The sequence below is a fragment of the Carettochelys insculpta genome, chromosome 4 (assembly GCF_033958435.1).
Source record: "Carettochelys insculpta isolate YL-2023 chromosome 4, ASM3395843v1, whole genome shotgun sequence".
Lineage (NCBI taxonomy): Eukaryota > Metazoa > Chordata > Testudines > Carettochelyidae > Carettochelys > Carettochelys insculpta.
In genome coordinates this window covers 20,059,283-20,079,629 of record NC_134140.1, presented here as the reverse complement: position 1 = coordinate 20,079,629, position 20,347 = coordinate 20,059,283, and the positions used below count along the sequence as shown (strand labels likewise).

Below are 20,347 nucleotides of genomic sequence, written 5' to 3'. Positions count from 1 at the left end.
GATCAAAATCTGGTCCCCCCCTTTTAAACAAGGAGAAATGTATCAAAACGATATTTTATATATATATATATATATATATATATATATATATATATATATATATATATATATATATATTAAAATAAGACAAAGCACTTTGGCCACAGACAAGACAAACTGGATAGGCCACAGACAGCACACACTTGCCATACAGACCTAAAATACACAGGGTGATGTTGCAAATACAATTGTGTAACTGAACTATTAAGCAAACTTGAGCCAATTTCAGTTATGAAGGAGCACTGCTGTCCTGCTGCCACTGGAAGAGACAGGAATAAGTGAAGGTCTATGACAGACAAACTTGTATATTGCACAAGGCCATAAACAGATACTTACTACAAATCTACTATTCACTTTTTCTAGAATTCTTTTTTCATTTAAGGCCATTGATTCGCCTTTTCTCTTCTTTATTCTCTTTTTTTCTAGCTTTTTACAAGCATACATTTTTCCTGTTGCCCTCACTTGGCAAGCACATACCTAATGGAAAGAGGAAAGATGTGCCAAATGAATCAGGTTTTACACTGGAACAAAAACAATTTTTCTCTAACTTCTTAGGTGGTCTGAGGACAAGTAAAACACAGGAAAACTAATTCAACTGTTTAATGGGTGCACACAACTAACTGAGTTGTTTGGTTTTTGAGTTTGTTTGTTTGTTTTTTTAAACAATGATAAGGAACTACTACAAGAACCACCTGTCTAAAAACGAAAAAAGGCTACCTTATCAGTTCGGCTAACTGGTGAATTACAATTGATCCAGACAGATCTGTTATTTATTTACAGAACAAAGAATATAAATTACCTTTTCCACAAATTCCCTTCAAGGATTTGCGAACACAAACATGTATCTCACAGTACTCACCTCTCCAAATCCTCCTTTCCCTAATACTCGGTAATGCCTAAATGTTTTCTTGGTTACTGGTTGCCTAATTGACAAAATGGAAAAATTACTGATCTCATTTTCATTATTATTCTTTTAGAGCCCTGTTTGTTTCTGTTTCTTCCCTCTTGTCCTATGTATCCTTCCATTACCACCAGACTACCCAATGCCTTTCCTTCAGCTGAGTGGGTGAAAAGATTAAAATAACAATTAAATGCCACAGGAAAGGGTATTCTTGCTTATGGACACTGGCTTCCCCTTATGGGCAGCAAAACAAATTTAGGGTCTATTATGCCACCACTACATGTTGGTTTTCTTCTCAGGCTTGTTTTGTAAGCAAACAATGCTTCAAATTGGGATTTTCAGGTGTTCAACACTGACTCAAGTCTATTCCCACTGCAACTTTTAGCACTTTGTTCTGTTTGAGGTATTTGGTCTAGTGGTCTGAATATGTTTCTTCTAACTTGCTTAAACAAATACAAGCCTAAACAAGCAGGGCTGATTGCAAAAGTAGGTTACATCCAGCAGCTGCCATTGACACATACAGAACCTCTAGGTGACAGCTCTTTTGAAAAAAAAAATCAGGCCTCTTATGTAATGACTTAAATTATCGATTTAGAACCCTAAACACAGGTCCCTATTTTAAAAACCTTGGTCATTATGGTTAAGCAAGTCACTTGTACCTCAATTTATTGATCCGTAAAATGAGTTTATTACCTTACCATATAGAAGGTTGTAATGATTAAATGTAATTGTATTCACAATATGCCCCAGACCCAATCAAGCTCAAAACCCCATTGGGGGATAGACATTACACAAACACACAAAGATTTTTTAAAATTTGAAGTAGTTAACTGTATGCTTTGAGCTCATTAAACAGGCAAATTAATTATTAATGACCTGTCGACCACTACTATGGTCTTTGTCATCTCACCTGCACATTACATCTTCTCCTTTAGACTGTATGTTCTTTGAGGGAGCAAATGTCATTTACTATATTTGTACAATTGGGCCCCTAGCTGGCTGGCTTTTACGTAACACTACAGTAAGTGTTAAATTAAACAAACCTTACCTTTCCAACCATTTCCACTGTAAAAAACGAGAGAAATAGATGCTTTGTTGGTAAGCCTCAAATGGTCCTCCACTTAAATAATCATGAACAACTCTGCAAAAAACAAAGCAAGTTTATGTTGCGTTACTGGGGACTGGAAGTTAAGCATTTAATTACACATCAATTTAGACATATCAATTAGCTTGTGGGGATATGGAATGAACATATTACACCACTACACAATGGGTGCATCTACACTAGCCCCCTTCTTCGAAGGGGGCACGCTAAGCAGGCAGGTCGGAGAAGGCTAATGAGGTGCTGCGATGCATATGCAGCACTTCATTAGCATAATGGCCGCTTCGGGAACTTCAAAGTTGCTAACTTCAAAGCACTGACAGGCAGCGTAGCTGCAGGCACTTCAAAGTTCAGCACAAAGTGCCCATGGCTACGCTGCCTATCAGTGCTTTGAAGTTAACGGCTTTGAAGTTCCCGCAGTGGCCTGTATGCCAACGAGGTGCTGCATATGCATCGCAGCACCTCATTAGTCTCCTCCAACCTGCCTGCTTAGTATGCCCCCTTCAAAGAAAGGAACTAGTGTAGATGCACCCAAACAGTTCACCATAGTGTTACTGTGCCTTCTTCAGGGACAGTGAACAGCTAATGCAATTCTACTGAGAACTATACCTGTTGGGTCACTAGTAAATGCAGAAGTAACAGACCCTGCTTATTTTACCAAGCGGGAAGCTTTAAAATAATTTTTGAGGGATTACAGATCAAAATGAGTGACCCATCAGCATAGCTAATTTTAAGGTGGTATGGGAGGTGAGGCATTCCCCCCATAAGCATGGCTTGTTTGGAGATTACATGTAGATGCCTTCACATCTTCTCTTTTAACTGTAAGGAATTCCAATTTTAGGACAAGAGGTGAGCATGTCAGGAGTGGAGACAAGAACAGAAACACTTTTCAGTAGGTTTCCAAGACAATCCTGATCAGAGGATGTGCCTTATCTTGAGCTGGTATCATTATTTTATCATGAGTATAGAGGCAAGCATTTTAAAACATCTGTATATCAACAGCATGTTGAATAGTAACAGTAATAGCTGTGTTAGTCTGTACTCCAACAAAACAAAGCAGCAGAAATGTAGTACTTCAAGAGACTAACAAAATGATTTATTCAGTGATAGCTTTCATGCGACAGACCCACTTTTTGAGATCCTTCGGATTCAGGATCTGAATAAGTGGGTCTGTCCCACAAAAATTTATCATGAATAAATCATTTTGTTAGTCTTTAAAGTGCTACATTTCTGCTGGTTTGTTTTATCAATAGCATAGTATAACTGAAAGATGGATGAGGTTGCACTTTAGCTAGACTTGGAAGTACCCATACTGTGCATGTATTTTTTTTACCCACATGCATTCCTTTCCCAGAAACTCTGCAACACCTATACCCTTTCCAGAGAAGGCATCCATATACATTTACTTGGGGACAGCTTCTAACCCCTGCCTACAAGTGCTTTTAGAAGCACCACTGAACAGTGCTATTACCAGTTTCCCATTACTCCGGGTAGTCAGTGAATGAGTGATCAGACCCAACTCAGCAGACCTGTGCATCAGCTATTATTTTACAACTGGAATCATTGTTTGTCACAAGCTCTCTTATATGAAAACATCCTAGCCGACTGTGACACAGTTGGAGGTTACATTACAACCGCCAAACAGCTTCATTACAAAGATTCACAAGACAACTGATAAACATTTCAAATCAGAGTTGCAAGCTGCACAATTAATAAGGCCTTTGAAACCCCAGATGCAGGTCAATGATACAAACTGAACACAGGAAAATTCTTGAAAACACAATTTCTGGTTTGACACAGCTAACCTGCACAAAACAAGTACATTAAAGGATTAATTGTTAATAGTTTAAACATGGATTTAAGGCAAAATTCTCCTTTAAGATCAGTTTGGCCCATTACAGAGACAAAATGTCATTAAAATGTGATTGGTACTCAATGATTTTTCCTGATTTCTTTTCAAGAATAATCCAGCAAGGCAGTGGGCATGTTGACAATGTTTCTTATTAATATTAGACAATTTCAGATGGGTTTTATCAAAACTGTTAAATGATTTCAGAGCAGAAGTTCCAATGCTAAAGTGATGGGATTGCAATGCACAATTCTGAATCCACAGCTTTCACTAAGAGAATGCATATAACTGTGCCCACCCAAATAAATGCCTTGTTTGGTGGGGGAAAAAATATAAAAACCTCTCAGGCTGTGTCTACACTAGCAATTCCTTTCCAAATATTTTTCAAAAGAAGGGGCACTTTCAAAACATCCCAGGAGCGTCTCCACACAAAACACATCCTTTCAAAAGCGCTCTTCCACCCGTTTCGGGAAGAGTGCCCTTTTTTTGAAAGAAAGCATGTGCAGACACTCTGCAGTCTGCTCTTTTGAAAGAGCAGTCCCCCATGGCACCAGGCAGATGGCACACAGAAACGCCCTGGCAGGTGCACCCAGAACTCTATGATCCCTGTGTCCAGTTGTGTTTAAAGACACAGGGACCCAGTACCCCAGTGCCAAGGAGCTGAGAACGTGTATGCAGCACCACAGGCATAAGCCTGTGGCAGCATGCCCTCTCACCCAGTCTGCAGCCACCCAAGCCACACCTACGCCCTTATGGGCAGCAGCCAGGAGCCCCACGTCACCTACCAGCCGGTACTGCAGTGCTGCAAAATTTGCCTGGCTGTCTACCGGCCTGACTGTCCAGCAGCACCCCCATCTGCACCCCGGACAAGGTCAGGTCAAAGGTTAAAGAAATGCAGCAGGTCTACGTAAAGACCAAAAATGAGGCTAGCCACTCAGGGCAGCAACCACCAGCTGCCCCCACTACGGAGAGCTTTATCACTTCCTCAGGGCTAAAGAAGCAATATCCCCAGTCACAATGCTGGACACCACGGGGTCCAAGCTGGAACTGGAAGACCTGCCGGGACCCTCAGGCTGGACCACCCCCCACCAGGTGCTGGGGCTGGAGGCAACCTCTGAAGACAATGGGTCCATGGACCCATCTGGGTCATCAAGCCTGGCACCCTCCCCCAAGTTCCTGGAGGGACCCTCAGGTAGGTACCAGACATATCACACACCCTGGGGCATGGGAAGGGGGTGCCTGTCTCTGCCACAGCCACAGTAGCTAGCCACTCGGCCACTGGCCCCAGTCCAGATGCACCCCAGATGGCTCCATCTCCTGGGCCATGGAAACGGCCACGTGCAGCACTCAGCACCTGCTCCCATGGATAGAACTATCAGCTGCACACCTGGGGGAATGGGCCAGACCATGCCCAGTGTACACCTCACTCACATGGGGACCCCTCAGTGTCCAGGAACCCTCAGGACTGCCAGGCCAGCAGATAGCAGGGTGAGGGGGGGGTGCAGCTGCCCAGGGAGGATGGGAGGGGTGCAGCTCTTAGGACTAGGATGCGAGATTGATGGATTGTTTCTTTCCCCTTCTGTCCCTACAGCTCCCCCTGTCCAAGGACCAGGCAAGCCCCATCCAGGGCCAGAGGAGCCCTGCAGCAGCTTCAGAGGAGGCTGGGGCACCCAGTTGCAGTGCCCATGCAGGCCCAAGCCACAAGGCCATGGTGTCACCATGATGAGGAGGCCACCACCCACACAGTTGCCTGGCAGGAGCAGAATGTTATTCTGTGGAAGTGGCTGGCCCTGGAGCAGGCTGACATGGCCTGGTGGCACAAAGCCTGGGACGAGGTGGCAGCAGCACTTCACACCCCAACCTGAGCCACGACTGAGCACCTGCTCCAGCCTCCTATTGTCCCACCTGCCAGCCCCCCTCATTGCCTTCCCCGCAGCCCCTACCATTCTGCTCCCGCCCAACCTCCCCCGAGCTGACATGCTGGAACTCAGCCACTGGCTCTAGGACAGGGCAGGCCATGCTGAGCTAGCCACCCCCACCCTCTCATCCCCCTATGCCATTCACCAAGTCCAAGGCTGTTGCAGCCCGCCCCTGCCCCCTCTGTCCCCATAGTCCCACCCATGTCCCAGCCCTGACCAGGACCCTGGACCCATGGCAGTAGGGGCTCCTGCAGCTGTCACAGCTCACTGCCTTCCACCCTGTCCCAGGACCCCCCTCTAAGTTCTGGTGTCCCCCCACACATCCTGGTTCCCCACTGTCTATAGTTACTTGCACAGTTTGTCTTGTTCACACAGTTAATACATTTTGTTAAAAGAGTTTGTTTTCCACCAGCCCTGTGTCCCTTGTGAATGGTCGGAGAGAGGTTGGGGTGGATGTTCGGCGTGGGGGTGTGTGGGGAGGCCGTGATGAAGGGTGCTTGTGGAGAATCATTGGAGCCCCAAGCAGAGGCCTCCTGGAGGGCCCTTCTGATCTGCACCCCATCCCAGTAGGCCTGGCAACATGGGGCATGAGCCAGCTGCTCGTAGCCAGAACTGACCTCAGCAGCCCACCCCGACACAGAGAGCTCATGCTTACTCTCCACAATATTGTGAAGAGCACAGCATGCCCCTACGATGGCAGGCATATTGTGGTGGCCGACCTCCAGCCATGTCAGGAGACACCAAATGCACTCTCCATGGGGTTGAGGGCCTAGTTCAGGTGGCATTAAAAAGGTCCTGGCTAAGGTCCACGTGGCCAGCATAGGGCCACATGAGCCATGGGTGCGGGGGGTAGGCAGCATCAGCCACCATGCATAGGGGCCTGGTGACATCCCCAACTGAGAGCTTTCACTGGGGGGATGCTGGTCCCCTCCTCCACCTGAACCACAAGTTCTGGAAGACCCAGGCATTATAGGCCCAGCCTGACCAGCCCACACACAACCATAAAGCATCATTTGGAGTCCCCGAGGGCCTAGAGCACCCTGGAGCAGTACCCCTTTCTGTTAATAAAATGGCCCACGCTGTGGTCCAAGGCCTGGATTACAATGTGGTCCTGTGCACCAGAACAGCTGGGGAACCCCAGCATGGTGAATCTCACAATGGCAGGGTCAAGGTTCCCAAAATGGATAACCCTCTGCAGGAGGACAGTGTTGATCACCCTGATGATCTGCATGGGGTGTAGGGTGTACATGCTCGTGAGTGCATGGCAGGGTGCTCCAGGCCCTCCTAGCCCCTCCTCCTATGCCCCCTTCCCTATCTCCTTCAGGGCCACCTGCCCATGGACCCCAAGGGTCCCCCTTGCTTGGGAGCCCCCTCCCCACTCCCTGTGGCAGATGTCTACCCACGCATACAGCCCCAACAGTCGCCTTGTCCACCCTAAACTGGTGCCCCACAGACCAGTGGCTCTGTGAGGTGACCGGCTTCCAGATCATGATGGCATCCCACTTCTCCAGGGGGACAATGAGCTGCATGCAGGTGTCCTGGTGTTTGAGAGCAGGGGCCAGCCAGTGGCACTGCTCCAGAAATGCCCACTTAGTCATGCAGAAGTTCTGGAGCCAGAGGTCATCATCCCACTCCCCCATTACGAGCCACTCCCACCAGTCGGCGCTGATGGGAGAGCTCCACAGGCTCTGGATTGCCCAGGGGAGGTGGTGCAAACATTGCCCCATGGAGGTGGCCTGCAGCCTCTAGGAATTCTCAGTCAGGGAGCTGCTGGGGAATCCATGGGGGTCTCCACTACGGTTCTGGTCCATGCACGGGGTCTGCCGTGTTGTGGACAGCTTGGCAGCCCTCACAGTGTGTGCAGGGTGAGGGTGTTGGGGAGGGGCCCTTAAAAGGAGTAGCTGGCGAGGGCTCTGGAAGAGCTTGGCAGCCATGTGACCCCATCCATGGCGTATCCTGCTTCATACTTTCGAAAGAGCAGCCGGACTGTGTGGACACTCTCTTTCGAAAGAATAGATTGGTCTTTCAAAAGAGTGAATCAAAATCTCGATCCACTTTTGGTGTGTAGAGGCGTTCTTTCGAAAGGCAATATTCCGGAAATACCTTACTGAAGATCGCCTTTTAAAAGATCACTTTAGTGTGGACATAGCCTTAGTGTCTAAAAATTAAGGGTTTTTTTTTCTGCTCTGCATAAAGACCAAAATATAGTAATCAAATTATATGCCTCAGAAGAATACAGAGCTGAGCGAATCCTCTTCTGGGATTTGGTTCATTAAAACCATTCTTCTAAATCTCATGGTTAGGTCACTACATCACTTCCCACAAACTAAGCAACAAGATGCATAATGAGATAAAAGGTGAGAAAGCCACAAGAAGCCTAGTTAATCTGTTAAACTTCTTAATAGCATATATTTTGTGTGTATCTTTTGATCTCTCATTCTCAAATTATGCTGAATATCTTGTTTTCAGTTGCCAGGGAAAAGAAGCAAAATGTGACTCAAACATTGCAGGCTTTCAGGCCGACATGATCAAGCATGCCTATGAGAAGAGTAAGAGCTTTAGAAGACTCTGATCATTTGTAAATATGTACATCTTTTCAAGAAGAGTCCTTTGTCTGGTTTATGTCTCTGAAGTGTCACTGTATTTGAGACCACAACAAACAGTGCTAAACAGTCAGTCATGTCAACCACGATCACTCATTTAAAACTGATTTTCAACTATAATGATGAAATGCTATTGTTGGACACAGTCACATGGATTCAGACTATACCTGAACACTGCCAACTTGAAGCCTAGCCAGTCTAATTCAGAAAACAAACAAAAAAAACCTTAATATAAATTTTAGGTATTACACACCTTTGGTTTATGATTTTACACTTTGTAAAAAAAAAAAAAAAAAAAGTGGGGGAGGGGTACTTTACTGGAGTAAAAATAGTCTCCTACAAAGAAAAGGGGAAAACAACAAAATGGCCTATACACAAAGGAAAACTGCAATAAAGACAAATAGATCTCTATTCTATTTCATAAAATCTTAGTTGTTATCATTAATAATGGGTACAAACATTTCAGGAAATAGTGTGATTTTTTTCTTAACATGATGTTTTCTTTAAATGCAATAAATTAAAAAAAAAAAAAACCACAGTATTTTCCTATCAACTTGATAGGTTCACAAGAATAAAAGACCATAAATGGAAAGGCAGATTAACAGAGTCATGCAGGTAGACTCTGCCGCCCAGGAACAGCACTAAAGACTTCAGCTGGACATTGTATACTTGGAATGATCTGCCTACACAGATCATTTCAAAGAAAGAGAGCTCTTATGCCTTGCCAACTTTTTCACAAATGCACACAGCTAAACTCCAGGAAGTTAGTGATTCATCCCACCAAGTCTAAAGAAATTTGTCCTAAACCACATTTAAATATTTTAGGATTTTTTAAATTTTAAGTGATGAGCACTTCATCCCCACCAGATTCACCTTCCACCAGCAACTCAACCAGATCCCCAGTTACAATGCACTGTGAGGTGGCCTTCAAAACTCACTGTATCTGCAAAACAATGTTTTCCTAGCTGAAAGTTTTCTATCTTCCACCATCCAATTTACCTGGATACACTGCTTTTTTTCCATAGAGGTGCAAGTTGCTACCATCTCCACAGCCTGCCACTAATGTGTTCTTAAAAAGCAATAGTTTTTCCTGCCCTTCAGGTGATAGTCTCAGCTTTCAGAATCAGACCTTGTCTAATTTGTCTGCTTTCTTGAGATGAGTGCACTTCAAGGACAACTTAAATGCTTCTTGAGCTAGCAATGCAATTAGCGTTGCCATCTGTCCTGAAAATTGTATGACCATCCTGCTGTGTAAGCATTGGGACTATATTCTTTTTATAAACAGGCTGCCCTGATAAAGGGCTTCCTAGCACAGTCTAAAAACAAGGCAGACAGTGGCCTTTGTACATCTCTGGACAGCTAAAAATTCACCCACACTCAGTTTTTTGAACTTGTGGAACATACTTGCCTAGTAGCATAGTGCATTATCTACTAAGTCTTTATGGAGGCCCCAAAACTATTTAAAATTAGGGAGAGAGGACTTAAGAACATAACAACAGCCCTACTGGGTCAGAACAAAGCTCCATCTAACTCAGTATTCTGTCTTCTGAGCATGACCAACGTCAGGTGCTCCAGAGGGAATGAACAGAACAGGCAACCATCCAAGTGCTGTATCCTGTCGCCCATTCCCAGGTTCTGACAAACAGAGGCGAGGAACCCCATTTCTGCCCATCCTGGCTATTAGTTAATGACGAACCTATCCTCCATGATTTTATCAGTCTTTTTTTTTTTTTTGAATGCTGTTATAGTTTTGGCCTTCACAACATCCTCTGGCAACTAGCTCCTCAAGTTGACTCTATGTTGTGTAAAGTTTTTCCTTCTGCTTGTTTAAAGCTTCCTACTTATTAAATTTCATTTGGTGACCTGTACTTCATTGTTCCTCAGCCAGGGGCATGTGTACCTTTAGGTGTACACAGAGGTCTTCCAGAGGGTACATCTACTCATCTAAGTATTTACATAATTTTATAACAGGCTACACAAAAACAATAGTAAAGTCAGTACAATCTAAAACTTCAACCAGACAATGGTTGTTTTCACTGCTTCATAATCCTTGCATTGAAATGTAAGTGCAATATTTCTATTTCAATTCATTAGAAAGTCACCAAGTTTTCAGTAGTAGTCTCCTGTGATATTGTTGCATTTTTTTAATTAATTAGTTTAAGTGAGGTGTAACAAATCTGACTCCTGAAAATGGTATAGAAGTCTGGAAAGGTTGAATGGCACTTGCTTCAAGACCTCAAATTACCTTAAGACTATATTTCTCATCCCCTGGTACACTTAGCCTAAGGCGTAGGCCAGAGAAGTTTGGGGGTACTTATTTTTTTTGAAAAAGGGATACTTCATAAAAAAGGTTGCGAAACACTCACCTAGTTCTCAAGTTATTGGAAGAAGTGAAAAAAACCTCTTTATTCACTTTCTCTGCACCACTCATGATTTTATAGATCTCTACCATATCCACCCTTAGTCATCTTTTTTCCAAGATGAAAAGTCACAGTCTTATTAATCTCTCCTCATGACAACTATTGCAGAAACCTAATAATTTTGTTAGTTTCCAATGCCAATATATTTTTTTGACATGAGGTAACCACATATGCATGCAGCGTTCAAGATCTGAGCATTCCATGGATTTGTTGAGAAGCAATAAGATATCCTCCAAGTCTTATTCTCTACCCCTTTTTAAAGATTCCCAACTTTGTTTTTTGACTGCTACTGCATACTGACTGAATGTTTTAAGAGAACTATCCACAATGACTCCAAGTTCTCTCTCGAGTGTTAACAGCTAATTTATCCCCTCTCATTTTATATGTATATTTTGGATTCTGTTTTCCATGTACACTACATTGCTTTTATCAATATTACATTTTACTGGCCATTTTATCGCCCAGTCTGCTAGTTTTGTCACCTTGTCATGATGAGTGGGCTTGTGTGTTCCAATGAACCCAAAAGTGATGCTGCAGGGAGTCTTGTGCTCTCAACAGGGTCACCCATGGCCACAAGATCAAGGAGGGGCCGGGTCCACACAAAGAAGAATCTTTTAAGTCCTCAATGGCAGAATTGACGGAGGGTAGCAAAAGTAATGTTACAACGGCTGTGAAGGTGGATGAAGGCGGCAGCAGACAGGAGACTCCCTGTTGTTGTGGATCCCACGCCATTGGACCTGAATTTTCTATCTGTCAAGAACCATGTGGTGGCTGAAGTGCAACAGTTCCCCCACATTAGAAAGCCACACACAGGACTCTTCCTCTGTGAGCTACTTTCCCAAACTTAAGCCCTACAGTGACGCGAATGATGACAGGAGCAGGATTGTGAAATCTGGAAGTTTTTAGTCAGGAACCAGCATGTAGGAGGTGGATGTATGTATCAGTCGCTCCGTTTTGAGAACTCAGGGGGCAGAATGGTCTGGCTACTGCATCCACGACTCAGCAGCCCTATTTAGGATGCACTCTGCTCACCCCACATGGGGTGGAGTCTAGAAAACGTGCCCTAAACATAGTCCACCTCAGGCCCCCTGACTGGATAACCGCATCCAGTGGGCTCACCTCCATGCATCTGAAATTGAACCGTAAACTTTGGAACATGGAATATTCAGACTCTAATGGACAACCCAGACAGACAGTGAGCAACCCAAAAGACATGCAGCAATTTATCGCCCATGAGCTACTGCCTGGCAACTGCAAGAAAAATGTCATGACCACAACCAAGCCTTATATATGAGTTTCATCAACCTAACCAAAGCATTTGACTCAATCATAACACTCTGTGTGCCATCCTTCCAAAGATCAGTTGCCCCAAAAAATTAAATTAGCATTTTAAGCTGCTTCTTGACAACATGACTGCCACAGTACTGAGCAACAACAGATCCCAAAGCAACCCCTTTGAGGTAAAAAATGGGAGTCAAGCAAGACTGCATCATTGCCCCATCACTGTTCTGCATCTTTATCACCATGACCCTTCACTTCATTGATGGCAAGCTTCCAGATGGTGTGAAAATTGAAAAGCTTCTCATTCATTCTATAGACAATCTCAGGAGACTGAAGGCTAAAAACAAGACCTCCACAACCTCAACCATGGAGCTCCAGTACGCAGATGACAATATGGTTGTTGCTCTACCTTAAGTGCCTTCACTGAAGCATATAAGAATCTCAGCCTCACACAGAGCATCAAAAAGACCATGGTGCTCCACCAACCTTCAACAAGACAATCTCATGCGCCTTCTATGAAGTCAGTGGAGAAATGCTGGAAAATGTGGAGCACTTCCCATACTTTTGGGATCATTTTTCCATTAAATTCAACACTGATGTAGAAATCCAGTATCGTCTGAGCCATGCAAGCTCTGCTTTCACCCCCTGAGACAAAAGGTCTTCAAGAATCAGGACATCTATCCCAAGACTAAGCTTCTTGTATACTGTGCAGTGCTTGTTCCAACACTACTATATGAATGTGAAACCTAGACAACATATAAGCGTCATTTGAACGCACTTGAATAATATCAATTCTGCCTCAGGAGAATCCTAAATATCTCTTGGGGGGATAGGTGCATGAACACTAGTGTCCTGGAAGAGTCGAACATGACCAGCGTTGAAGCCATTATCATTCATCAACAACTTTGTTGGACTGGTCATATGGTTCAGATGTCTGATCAGTGCCTCTCAAAACAGATTCTGTTTTCCAAACTGGAGGAAGAACAGAGGACTGTTGGAGGCCAGCAGAAGTGATATAAGGATATGCTGGAGGCACACCTGGAAAAGGGAAGTATTGGTGTTGACACCTGGAAGAACCTTGACCAAGACCACCCCCAGTGGAGATTGCTCCACCCCATCACAGATTACCAATCTGAGCAGTCCCGCTGCAGTGCAGATGAGGACAGGCAGAGAAGAAAAGGGTGTCAAAAACTGCTCTGCACCCGTCCAACAGCTACTAACACCTGCTTCTTGTGTGATAAGAACTGCGTTTCCAGAATTGGGCTGATCAGCCATCAACGGATTCACAAATAGGAGGGTGACATGAAGATGTCTTACTCATTATTGAGTGACAGCCAAGAAAAAGAAGTTCTATGAGATCTTTTTGAAGTTCTTCAGTCTGCTTTGGACTCAACTGTCTTGAGCAATTTAGTATCAGCTGCAAATTTTGCCACTTCACCGATTACCCCTTTTTCTAGATCATTTATAAATATGTTGTACAGGACTGGTCTCAGTACAGACTCTTCGGGGAAACCACTACTTACCTCTCTCCACTCTGCAAACTAACCATTACTCTTTTTTTTCTCCCCTATCTTTCAACCAGTTATCAGTCCATGAGAGGACCTTCCCTCTTATCCCATGATCCCTTACTTTGCTTAGGAGCCTTTGGTGAGGGACCCTGTCAAAGGCTTTATGGAATCCTCCATAGATACTAAAAGGGGTGTGTATGCAAACAATAACAGCTGCATAACTTCCAAAAAAACCCACTATTTTAGCTTGATAACAAGTTTTTGATCTGTATATATTCAGCTCTTGTATTGTAATAACATTCCAGATTCTGCCTTTAGATACATTTGCACAATCCCCACTAAAGTCAAAAGGAAAATAACAATGTCATTTCTGTTACAGCACAGAAGGAACTCTAAGAACAGTATTAATGATGTAGGGGCCACTCCAAGAGTTGTGAAATTAGTCAATAGCTGCACTCATTTATGATATTAATGGAGGAGGTGCAGGGTCTAGGATGGAGGTTGTGTGCAAAAGAGCACTTGGGGTAGTGGACTGGAGTGCAGGAGGTGATGTGGGAGAGGGTTTGGGTGAAGGAGGGGAGTATGATCTGGGACAGTGAACTGGGGTCCCAGAGGGGATGCATGGTACAAGAATGGATTCTGACCTTGCAGAGGAATGTAAGAGGGGATGGTGACCTGGGATAGGGGATTAGAATACAGGGTCTGGGAGGGAGTATGGGTGCAGGAACAGGTATACAGAGGGTTTCGTTTGTGACCTGAGGCAGGGGTGCAGGAGGAGTAGAGTGCAGGAAGGAGTATGGTGCAAGAGGTGGGTACGGTGACAGCTGCAACTGCTGGCTGGGAAGTACTGACCTGAGCGAGCTCCTGGCCAGTAGCCCAATGAGTCCCTTGGACAAGCTCCCTGCCTGCTGCACCCCTGCACACTACTCAGAGTGAAAATCTGCTTGGGCCTTGTGCGTCTCTGTGTGCCAAGTGCCCTGGAGGAAGGCGGGGGCGGGGGGGTCTCCACATCCTGCCTGTGCTGCAAGCAGGGAACATGTGGTCCCTGCAGCCAGCCACCTTGAGCAGCGTTCAGGAGAGCAGCAGTCAGAGTACCTGCCCAAGGCTCCCTATGGGCTATGAGACAGTGGCACAGAGGATCCAATGGTTTGGCTTATTTTGCCCATCTGTTTTAGGCTCACCAGAATTTCATCTGATCACCTGTAACCTCCCTGGAAATACAAACTTTCAGTGTACTTTTATCCAAAATGTTTAAGTCAACATCCACCACATACCTAGTGCAGTCATTAAAAAGATCTTTGCAAGGATTCTGCTCCAGTCTCATTCTACATTCTCTCACTGTATCCTGAGGTATTTCTGGCAAGTGGGCTGCAGACTTTACATGACACAAACCAAAAACAACAATGAAAATGATTAGTAATCTAACAAAGATAAAAAAGAAAATCACAAAAATATAGAGCTGTATGGGACTCTCAAGATGCCAGCTAGTCCAATTCCCTGCACTAAGGCAGGATCGAGTTTACATAACCCATCCCTGACAGGTCTTTGTCCAACATGTTCTTGAAAACCTTCAGTGATGGGGATTCTACAACCTCCCTTGGCAACCTAGTAAAGTAAGTAATTAACCTTTATAATTAGATATTACAAAAAAATTCTAAACTAAAATTGCTTTTGCAGCATATTAATCCCATTTCCTGGGCTATGACCACAGGATATGGAGAACAACTGGTCACCAATCATTTGTATATTAGGCCTACAATTCTTGAAGACTTATCAGGTCCCCTCACCAGTCTTCTTTCCTCAAGACTAAAACATGCCTAGGTGTTTTTAAACCTTTCCTTCCAGGCCCATTTTTCCTAAGACCTATCATTTTTGTTGCTCTGGACTATCTCCAATTTGTCCAAATCCTTCCTCAAGTGCAGGACCCAAGAGTGGATGACTACTTCAGCAAAAATCTCACTAATGCTGGGAACCAGTGGGACTGTTATTGTCCATGTCTTACATATGACACACCTAGTAAAACATGGTTTTAACTCTTTTTAATTATCTAGGTGCATTGCACTGTCCGTGCATGCTTTGTGATCCACTATATTTCCCAGAACTTTTTCAGCAGTAATCTTACCAAGCCAATAATTCCCCATTTTCTCTTTGTTTCTTAAGACTGTATTTACAACAACTTGTACAGCATATACACTTCATGCCACAGAACACAGATACAAATAGCAGTGTAGAAAGTGAGTCACTGCTTAGAAAAGTTGAGTACAGACATGCCAGAACAATATTGTCTTTCAAATAGCTTTGCACTCACCTTATGGTTATTTCATCTAGACTCATTTCCCCAGTTTGCCTGCTGCTTCCATTCATCCACTAGGCGAGTAATCATGTCAGGTTTGTTTGGCATGTTTTATTCTTGGCAAATTAACCTATTATCCTCTAGGTGCCTACAAAATGATTGTTTAATAATTTGTTCCACTATTTTTTCCAGGAATTAAAGTTAAGCTGACTGATCCAGAACTCCCTAGGTTCTCTTGTTCCCCCTTTTAAAAAGGCATGTTTGCCTTTCTCCAGTTCTCTGCATCTTACCCATCCTTCCTGAATTCTCAAAAGGTAATCACTTAACACTTACAAGATTGCTATAACTAAATTTCCTAAGCACCCTCAGATGAATTTTGTCAAACCAACCAACTTGACCACATCTAACTTAACTAAATATTCTTTACCCTTTATCCTTCCTTAATCTGTCTGGTTTCTTCCCCTTTGTTAATATTAAATTGCATTATGCATCTGGTCACAATTAACATTTTAATGAAAAATAGGCATTAAACACCTCAGCCTTTTTGAGGTCACCTGGAACTCTCCTTTCCTGCTAAGCAGAAAATCTATACTTTCCTCCTTCTATCTTTCACTCCTAATGTATTTACAGAACCTATTCTTATTCCTTTTACGTCCCTTGCTAGGCACAACTCATTTTGTGCCTTAGTTTTTCCAGTTTTGCTCCTTTGTGCTTATATTGTTTTCTCTGTTCTCCTAAGCAATTCATCCATGTTTCTACTTTGGTAGGATTAGTTTTTCACTCTCAGGTCAATCCTACTGTAGCCCTATTGGCTTTTTTCTATTCTTCCTGTCTTCTCTTTGCATTGTGATAGTCTGCAGTTGTACCTTTAATATTCTCTTTGAGAAGCTGTCAGCACTCCTGATCTAATCAATCGCTTTGATTGTCTTCCTATGTGACCTTACCTTCCACTATTCTGAGTATGGTAATGTATGTTTTCTGAAGTCCACCGTCCTTATTCTGTTGTTCTCACTCCTCTCTTTAGAATTCATTAAATCTGTCATTTCATGATCATTTTCACTCAATTTGCTTTCCAAATTGCTTCATATTCACAACCAATTCTGCTCTTTTGGTCAGAAACAATTTTTTAGGTGGTATAAAAAAAAAAAAAAAAGCATATCACTTCAGCTAAACAGATTTGAAACCAGTCAGGAACGTGGTGGTTAGGTAGATTAAGAGCCTGACCAGTTTTCTCTGATTTAAAAACCATGCCAGATGTTAAAAAAGTTTGCAGAAAAGACAAGACTAAATTCAGAGCCTGAGCCTGCAAGATCCATATCTTCCTTAAGATATAATTTCCTCAACATAACCAGAGCAATTGAAGGTAAAGGGAGAAAAGAGAATGGAAAATTCTGGCAGCTAAAATAGGGAGAAGAACAAAGACTCCTTTAATTCTACCAGAGATGTCTCTTGGCATTGATATTAACAGACTCAGTAGAAACTGTGGGTGGCCCAGCATGTTCTGAAAATCAATTCCAGTGTTTGTTAACCTGGGCAGCTGAAGCCTGAAACCCTTTTGAAACTTAAACCCAATTTCTCAAGCCCACACAAAAGTCAGCAGCAAAGCCAGATCTAGAACTCATGCTGAAACTACTTTTTAAGCTACTTTTTTGATAATCAGATAAGAGTTTGGACAAAAGCCCATTCACAAAATTCTGCTTGCCTAGGATAAGCAATTCAAAGAAAATTATCATATCTAGAAAAAAAGTCAAAGATCATAGCTATAATTAAAAAAATGATAGAGGGCAGTCAAGCTTTGTGCTTGAGTTAACGGTGTTTCACAATAATCTTGACAGGAAGGGTTACTCCACACGCCAGAATGACTTGCAAAATTTTAGAGAGTTTTTCATTTTGAGAGCAATTTACTGCATTGAAAACTAGAACACCATCTGAAACTGTTACAGTCTTGAGCTCTGATGTGGTCAGTTCTTACTATGCAGTTTGACAAAGTATTTTGCAAGAGGATATATTTACCTCATTAGTGAAGAATGTGTCTAAAACTTTCAAACCACAATCTTTTCGCTTTTCATCTGAAGACACTTCATACTGGGTCTAAAGAAGAGGAATGAAAATTACATTACATCCATTGTTATCTAGAACTACAATCCTAACTTGGATGCCATGTGATTTCTATCACAAACATTGAGATGCATCTCACTATGGGTTATAGGCTGTCTTTACCTATGGAATTCAACAATTAATCAATTTTTAGGATACATGTTGAAAACAAAAATTATCCACACTATCTTTTAAAAAAAACAAACAAAAAACATTAAGTATGCCTAAACTATACCTTTCTTAAGGCATTAAAACTGGAGAATTGATTTGTAAAATCCCAGAAAATATGTCTTAGAAGTAGACACGTTATAGAAAGCCCTACACAGCAAGATGACGTAGGTATTCTTAGGCTTGTTAGCCTGACTTCACTCCTGGGCAAAATAATAGAAAAGCTGATAGATTCAATTAAGAAAGAATTAACTGATGGGACTATAATTACTATCAAATCAATACTGTTTTATGGATCATAGGTCTTCAACCTGATTTCACTTTTTCAGATTGTAAATTTGGTTGATAAAAACGTAACTGTATACAGTTAATAGCGTACATAAGTCATTTGATTTAGCAGTGCACAACAACATTCTGATTTAAAATGAGCATTATACAATATCAACCAAGCACATGTTAAATGGAATAAAACCTGGTTAAATACTGGATCTCGAAAAGTCATCATTAAGGGTGAAATTTTCATCATTGAATGAAGGTATCTCTAGTGAGATTTCATAAGATTCATTGTCCCAAACCCAACATTTTTCTCAGTGATCAAGAAGCAACCATAGGAATCACTGCCAATAAAATTTATGGTTGACACAAGATTGGTGGAGAGGTAAGTCTTAGCTAAAACAAAGCAATCATAACAAAGTAATCTAGTTTGTTTGATAAACTAGGTCTATTCAAAGAAAGAATATTTTCAATGCAAGATCACACATTTAGGAACCAAAAAAAGACTGACTCTAGTCTAGAAAAGAACTCTGAAAAAGATTTAGGGGGTCACAATAGACAAGCAACTGAACCTGAGCTTTCAGAGTACTGCTGCGGCAAAAAAAAAAAAAAAAAAAGGCTAAGGCAGTCATTGGATAAACGGGAGAGTAATGAGCAGGTATAGGGAGATGACTGAGGACACGGACAGTGGAATAATGCATGCAGTTCTGATGGCCCTATTTTCAAAACGATGGACAAAAATTGTACAGAATTCAGATAAGGGGCACAAAATTGAGTCAAGGACTAGCAAAAATGTCTTACACAGTGAGAGATTTAAGCTCCCAACTGGTTTAGCTTATCAAAAAAGAAAATGAGAAGTAACTTGATATCAGGTACTAAAGTAGTCTCTAATCTAGCTGAGAAAGGCCTAAGAAACCAGTTGCTGAAAGTGTCTGACTTCTAAACAATGAGTGTGAGTAATCATTAGTACCAACTACCAAGGGAACTTGTAGATTCCCCTTCTTTTGAGGTCTTCATATATAGACGGAATAGCTTCCTGAAAGGTAAGGTTTAATCTAACAAGTTACTGGAGTAACCTAGGCAAAAATAACGCTATATTGTATACAAGCCAGACTAGAAGTGTTAACTGTCCTCTTGGGACTTCAGCCCTCAAACTATGAATGCAGAGCTAACAGTATGGTTACTGAAAGCCCAGGTGTTATAATTACACCAGTTAAATTTTCAAACAAGTGTGATTTCATGTTCAGTGGTTTCTCTAAGGGTCACATTTTCACAGAGAGTTTGAACTGTGTGCACTTAACTAACCCACTATGCAGCTACGGCCGGGGCTGGCCCTCCAATCCTGTGGAGCCAGGGGCTCTACAGAGTCTCCCATTAGCATGGTCCAGGTAATGGGATGAAGGGGGGCCAGCCCACAATGAAGTTATGGCCAGGGCCAGCCCCACCAATCATGTGGGGCCAGGGGACTGTGACACTCCAGTTAGCATGGAGGCTTGAGAGGGTCCAATCCACAATTCAGCATTGGACAAGGCACCCTGGTGACAGACATCCAGCCCCCAAATATCTTTGCTGCAAGGGGAGACTACCCCTAGCAACAGCCAGCCAGCCCCCTGACTATCTCTGCCATAGGGGAAGCAAACCCCAGTGACAGCCAGTCCCCAAATCTTTGCCACCTTTGAAGCCTTCACCGCACGCAAGCCACAACATGCTGCTATCTGGAAGCATGGACCGCACAGCGCAGCAGGCATGTGTTTTTATTGAGCGGAGGGCTAGCCATGTGGTGCGGCTGGATGGGGGATAGACCCCACAACTTCCTGGCTCCCATACAAATGTGACCATAAGAAAAGAAGTTTCTTGGGCTCTTCTACAAGAATGACCCCCCACAGCCAAGTTG

At 43.0% G+C, this 20,347-nt stretch overlaps 1 protein-coding gene across 1 annotated transcript in view; it reads right to left on the bottom strand.

Moving 5' to 3' along the window:
- The window catches only part of GRK4 (G protein-coupled receptor kinase 4), a 94,400-nt gene that overhangs the window by 39,165 nt on the left and 34,888 nt on the right, over positions 1 to 20,347 (bottom strand). Inside the window, exons 4-8 of the mRNA XM_074991708.1 lie at positions 17,929 to 18,006; positions 14,897 to 14,997; positions 1,989 to 2,081; positions 899 to 962; positions 376 to 516 (exon numbers count right to left, since the gene is read on the bottom strand). Coding sequence (XP_074847809.1) covers positions 376 to 516; positions 899 to 962; positions 1,989 to 2,081; positions 14,897 to 14,997; positions 17,929 to 18,006 — 477 coding nt within the window. The remainder of the gene's footprint in view (positions 1 to 375; positions 517 to 898; positions 963 to 1,988; positions 2,082 to 14,896; positions 14,998 to 17,928; positions 18,007 to 20,347) is intronic.